Source organism: Rhinopithecus bieti, unplaced genomic scaffold (genome assembly GCF_001698545.2).
Source record: "Rhinopithecus bieti isolate Rb0 unplaced genomic scaffold, ASM169854v2 scaffold_32107, whole genome shotgun sequence".
Lineage (NCBI taxonomy): Eukaryota > Metazoa > Chordata > Mammalia > Primates > Cercopithecidae > Rhinopithecus > Rhinopithecus bieti.
The window spans coordinates 747,998-754,349 of record NW_016813884.1 but is presented as its reverse complement, the minus strand read 5'-3'; the positions used below and the strand labels follow the sequence as shown (position 1 = coordinate 754,349).

General features: G+C 41.3%; 1 protein-coding gene across 2 annotated transcripts; it reads left to right on the top strand.

Moving 5' to 3' along the window:
* Positions 1-961: 961 nt before the first annotated feature.
* TTC32 (tetratricopeptide repeat domain 32) lies at positions 962-6,352 on the top strand. Of its 2 annotated transcripts, none has more exons than XM_017849002.1 (3): positions 962-1,634; positions 5,186-5,352; positions 6,094-6,352. In XM_017849002.1, exons 1-3 carry the CDS (start codon positions 1,483-1,485, stop codon positions 6,231-6,233), a joined length of 459 nt encoding a protein of 152 aa, XP_017704491.1. In that variant the 5' UTR covers positions 962-1,482; the 3' UTR covers positions 6,234-6,352. The 2 variants fall into 2 exon arrangements, 1 of the variants encoding a protein (XP_017704491.1); XR_001880855.1 differs by lacking the exon at positions 962-1,634 and adding an exon at positions 1,645-1,864.

The window sequence follows — 6,352 nt, the reverse complement described above, 5'->3', positions numbered from 1 at the left end:
ACATTAGTGTTTGAGTCATTCCCCACAGGAGAGGGGAACTACCCCTCCATTTTTTTTTTTTGCAACATCTCGTCTTCCTTTTGCTGTTGCTTCCCCCCACACACACTTGGTTTTCTTCTATCCTGTACTTCAGATTTGTTTCGTGTTTTTTTCATATTGAAAAGATGACACTGCCCCAAGAAGCAAAAGTAAATGGGAACTGAAAAAAATTTTCTTAAAAAAAATTTTATTTATTTGATCTCTTAAATCACCTGGAATGAATATTATGTCAACTGGGAGCTTAAATGCTTAAATGTATTTTACTCCAAATGGTTAACTAATCCTCCCAATAGCACTCATTTGAATAATCTGTCCTTTTCTCCATATATGTTACATGTCTTTTACAAAATACAGCCTATTTGGGGCATGTTTCTGGGCTTTTGTTCTATTTGAGCTGTCCATTTGCTTACACCGAATGTGTGTAAACTACACAAAAATTATTTTTGTATTTTCCATCTTTATAAGCGATGTGTAGAATTTTAAGCATTAACCACTGTATCTGTATGGTTCGAGTGGTGGTGAATGGAAAAAGATAGAAAATCTAATGAAGCAGCCAAACGCACACAATTGTATGGTCCGGTTAAGAACGTCTGCAGGCAGATAGCGATGCGCGCAAGGCAGAGCGGTACTTTTTCTGACGGAAGAGGGCGCAAGTACTTTGGGAGCAAACACAGAATTTGACAGACCCGGAAAGATACACGCGGAGCAGGCATGGGGTAGCGGGGGGTGGCAACTGTTGCGTTACATAATTTTATTTTGGGAATTAAGTAATGTAAATGAATAAATTACTTTTTGGAATTTCCCTTTGCCATAAACGAGGTGAATGTAAGTAAGCATCAAAAGATTCCAGACTCTCGACACAAAATACTACTAATCGTACACAGTTCTAGAGATCAGAAGACGTAGAGAAGTTTGGAGTTTGGACCGCGGAACAGACCTGGTGGAATGTCGACCCAAAGCGTTTCAGGGTAGACAAAGCCTAGTGAGAACATCCTAAACGCGGAGTTTTGCTAAGTAGGGACGCTGAAAGGCAAGGGAGCGACAGGAAGCCCGCAGGCTAATTCGCCATTAAGAAACAGAACCCTGGCTTCTTCCACCTCCAGCGTCATCGGCCCCAATCCACTGTAACAAACGGATAGTATCTCGCAACATCAGACAACGCACTTGGAAATCAGTTTGCGACCACGCATCTGCGCCTCTTCTAAGAAACGAGGAAGGCGGGTCCAAGCGCGGTAACAACATCCTTCACAGGGCCCACTGCAAACGCCCTCCCAGCAGCGGAACAGTTATCTCGCGAGACGACGGGTCCCCAGAAGTCACAAACCTAGCGCCAAGATTGGCTGTCAAGGTAGAGTCCAGGGTGCGGAAGTGGCTTTGTGGTGCCACCTTTGGCCGCTCAGAGGTCAACCCCCATTCTACACCGAAAACTAGGCCTTGGCTGCCATGGAAGGACAGCAGGGGCAAGAAAGCCGCGCAACCCTAACACTCGCCCAGACTCATTTCAACAAGGGCCAGTACGCGGAGGCCGAGACGCTGTACTCCGCTTACATTCGCCAGTGCGGCTGCGCGGCCTCCAGCGGCGAGAGTCCCGGGAGGTAACTATCGCGAGACTTGGGGCCGCAGCGACCCCGGTGGAGGCGACGTTGCGGCTCTCTGGGCTCGTGTTTTCGCTGCTGGAGCTCACGGGCGGCGCGTGTCGTAACCCAGCACTAGGACTGAGCGGGTCGACGTTCGTCTTTCTAGAAAGGCCTAGGCGAGGCCTAGGATGAGGGCGGCGGAGAACGCGGGGAGGGAGCCCACCCGCGAGGAGCCGTCTGCCGCGACGGTGCGGGGAGCTTCCGGGAACCGAACTCCCTGAGGGCTCCTCGGGCGCGGGCGGCCGCTTTTCACCCTTCCACGTTCCTCATTCCCACCCAAAGACTTAGGACAGATAGCGATTTTCCACTTGTGATTTTAGCTGGCGGGAAATCCGCGACCTGGGAAGGGAAGGGGTCACGGCTGCGTAGGGCCACGGTACCGCGACTCCCACCTCAGTGTCACAGCGCTGGCTTTTGGTGGTGGTACGAAAAACGTTTATGTGGAAAAGAGCATAACGAACGTCTAGGTGTTTGTCACTTGGCTTAAGCATTATTAGTTTGCCCATCGTATTCATCCATGGGTGTTTCGGAAGGAACTTCGATATCATCAAATAGTTACTTAATATCAAGTAGTGTTGGAACCTTTCTGATCGACTACTAAGGTGTTTTGTTCTTTGGTTCGCTTTTCGCAGTTGGTTCAAGTCAGGATACACATCAAGACTTTTTAAGTCTCTTCTCCGCCTTCCCTTCCAAACACAGTTTTTCCTTTGTTAAGGAAACCGATTCTTGTGTCCTTTGAATTTCCGCGTTTTGGACTTGCTGACTGAATCTCTTGTGTCATTTAATGTGGTCATCTGTCTCATACTGCTGTGAATTGGTAGTTAAACCTTGAGGTTTGATCCAATTGAATTCGGATTCAGTATCATGGCAAGAATACTTTTTAGGTGGGTACACGTGTATACTTTCACCAGGAAGCACATAATGATTGGCTGGGTTCCTTTTTGTGATGTTAGCAGCCTCACCTGCTACTATCTGCTTACCCAAATCATCTTTTCAGCTTGTGCCTGGATGTGTAGCATTTGTTTATACCCCAAGTCTTGCCTTGATGGGGCTTGTTGATGGTATGGAGTGGACCAGGAGGAGAAAAGAACAGAGGGGTTGATTGAACAGCTTTTTGAACAGTTGTGAGTTGTCTGTTGTGGATTTGAGTTTTCTAGACAGGATGCCGGCTTGTCTTTTGTATGAGACTTCACTAAGGACTTGATTCTTACCCTGTTTGTTACACTTATATGAAATTAAATCAGAAAGATAAAATTACCTTCTCATTTCAGTAACACACGAGAATAATAATAGACGTTTCTGAACAGATAATAAGATGATACCATCTACTTTCCTCAATGCACCTTTAGAAAGCGAAACTATTCGTGTTTCGAGCTCTAAGAATAGACTTATCTAGTAGATTTAAAAAAGTATTCATAAGCACCAGGTATACTGATGCTGTCTAGTCTTGTTATTCTTCCTTCTTTGCACGTCTCAGCCTAAGAACACAAGTGTCTGTAGCAAATGTAATAGCTATGCCTTACCAGCACAGGAAAGACAGTTTGTCATAGCGCAGTTGAAGGGATTTGAATTCCAGTCTTGGCACTGCCACATGGCTAATGTCTCAGCCTGTTTTTCATCTGTAAAATAAGCTTTGGTAAAATTCTAGGAACTCATGGATTGAAACTGAATTCTGTCATTTCAACTTTTTCCCTTCGATTTATATCCTGGAGCTTACATTTATTTTTGAAGTATTGGGTCACTGAATCATTTTGAAACACTATTTGCAATTTTTGAATGCCTTGCGTTTTGAACGGTTTGTGATATTTTCTTTTAATATCTAAAGTATAGCTTTAGTCATAAACCTAATTTCCAAAATACTTTGCGAAAGTTAGCAAATCCTAAAAATTCACATTTGGGCTAGGCAACTTAAATGAATTCCATTATAATAAATGCTATCATTACAAAAATTTTAATATTACAAAAAATTTCAGCTTCAGCTGTTAGTCCATTTCTTTAAAATATGAAACAAAATTTCCACATGAAAAACTCTTTTAGGAGTTGATTTAATAAGATCTAATTCTAAATCTAACATTTTATGATTCTCTGAATATATTACGAATATATAATTAGTATTAAAAACTTATAACAATAATTTTGAAACTTCGATTTAATGACTAAAACCTTACTGGCATCCTGAGTAAGGATTTTCTTCATTTTTTCTTCATGCGTTTTTCTTCAAACTCTCTACTGGGAGCAGTTCAACTAGTGTCATGTCAGACATAGGTGAAGGGGAGTGGTGCCCTCTTGTAATCTAGGTTTTAACAGGGGTGCTTAGTGGCATCCAGAAGTACCCTTACACCCAGTCTCTATCACAGCTCATAGACATTTTCTAAAATTGCAACAGTTCCTCTCCATCATTAGCAAACTTGGTTTGAAGGAGGCCCTTGGGCTGTGAGTGCCTCTTAGGGTAGCAGTAGTTACAGTGCCTGTCTGAAATCTCAAGGATTAAGATATTAAGAGAAGTACCTTTTATTTACACTAACCGCATTCACAGATATTTTTGGAGGACTATACTTTTTACTACGGGGTATTACAAAGAAGTGACAGATGAGTTCTGTGTTTGGTTCTAATTTGAGAATTGCTTTGGGAAAAAAGAAAGGGAAACAGAATTATCCCTGACTCAGAGCAGAGCCACTAATGTTCTCTGTGCAGACTGTTTGTCCTGTGCATAGAAAGGTTCAGGGCAGCCAGGGGCTGTGACCTGTTGAGCTGGTGGCTGGTCAGAGCTCCCTGGGTGTCCAGCCCAGGAAAGGCTGCTAATGTAAAGCTCTTTGGGCAACCTCTAGCGCCCTCAGGTGCAGAGCCAGTTCCGCACAAAGGACATCCAAACTGACTGGAGCCCTGAGGGGGCTAAAGGAGCCCACCCTCCTAGCAGGTAGCCAGCCTGGCATTGGGGAGGATGGCAGCTGAGGCTGGAGGGAGGGCAACTCTGTCCCCAGAGATAACTTCCTGGGGATCATAGCATGTTGAATTTTCACCTAGCGTTAACTTTAGTTCTTTATTGGTGGAAAATGATTTCAAATCTCATTGTTTTAAGATCACTGAAAAATTTGAGAATGAAATTGATTCACATTGTGACATGTCCATAGCATACTTGGGCTTTTCCCTCATTGCTTAGCATTTAACTGATCTGTCTTCTTTGCCCTGCTGGTGTGTGCTTAGAAAACTGAAGAATCATTTTAATGTTATATTCAGCAGGACAAGTTGGTAGTGAACACACTAGAAAGTTAGTATGCTTTCAGGTTGACATTGTAGTGGTATAACCCTACAAAAGTAGATAACAGGGTTACACAGAAATTGATTTTAGTTCTTTATTTATTTGTACGGTTTTTCTTCAGCTTGGATTTTCAGTGTTGATGCTGCATGTTATAAGGCTGTGAAGTTTGACAATACCCAAAAGAGAATGAAAGTGGAAATGAGAGGAATTTGGTAACACAGTGTTTTTAATGTGAACTTTTTGTTTAAAGCAAATGCAGCCCTGAGGATTTGGCTACTGCATATAACAACAGGGGGCAAATCAAGTACTTCAGGGTTGATTTTTATGAAGCCATGGATGACTACACATCTGCCATAGAAGTCCAACCCAATTTTGAAGTTCCATATTACAACAGAGGGTTGATACTGTATAGGCTGGGTAAGAATTTTTTTTCTTTTTGGGTTTTGTCATTGACTGTATTCTGTTACTTCAGAGGTCTCAAATATTGTAAAACTAATGTAGTAATCAAATTTTAAAGTTCTGTGAAATTTTGGTTTAGAGCTTGGAACAAAGGAAGCGTCCCTGAGTTTATTTTAGGCTTTTGATAGGCGTTATAGATCACAGCAGAGCACTGGGGTGGGAATTGGACCTGGGCGCAGGAGCCAGGTGACCCCATTACTTTGTGCTTGTGCATTCCCAGCTGTGAAATGAAGGCAATTCAGATGATCGCCTGTGAAACTTTTCTGAGTTAAAATCTTTGAAGACACACAAAACAATAGAAAGTGAAGTTTAGATTCTTGGATTAAAGGGACCATAGGTACTGTTTCTCATTTAAAGTGTCAAAAAGAAAATTAGTTTCCTGTTTCTTAATTTTACTGCAGTTATGTAAAACAGGCGATACAGTTTTGTTAAAATTTTAAGATGATTGATAATATTTACCTGTTAAATCTCAATAAATAAACCCATAGCTAATTTTAGGTGTATTATTCCCTAAGGGCACACAAAATTGCTTTGATATACACATTTCTATATTATTAAGATAAAAAAGTTCCTTTACTAGAAGTGACTGAAAGCTCATAAATATAAAAGCAAAAGTACGTGTATCAAAGCTTTGCCATGAATAATATATAGAAATACTCAGTTTCTTTTCTCTTTTCCATTTTTTGGGTTCTGGTACAGGATATTTTGATGATGCTTTGGAAGATTTCAAGAAGGTCTTAGACTTAAATCCTGGATTTCAAGATGCTACTTTGAGCTTAAAACAGACTATTCTAGACAAAGAAGAAAAACAAAGAAGAAATGTTGAAAAAAATTATTGAGATTTTTAACTTAATGGAAGTATTGCTTCATGATCCTTACATCTGCATCTAGTTATCAGTAATTTAAAATAGATATTGAGCTATTTTGATTTATATTTAAGAAATTAATACATTAGCAC

Coding starts and splice junctions, on each gene's coding strand:
- TTC32 (XM_017849002.1), top strand. CDS start 1,483: ATGGAAGGACAGCAGGGGCAAGAAAGCCGCGCAACCCTAACACTCGCC. Junction 1,635..5,185: donor AGCGGCGAGAGTCCCGGGAG/GTAACTATCGCG, acceptor TTTTGTTTAAAG/CAAATGCAGCCCTGAGGATT. Junction 5,353..6,093: donor GTTGATACTGTATAGGCTGG/GTAAGAATTTTT, acceptor GTTCTGGTACAG/GATATTTTGATGATGCTTTG.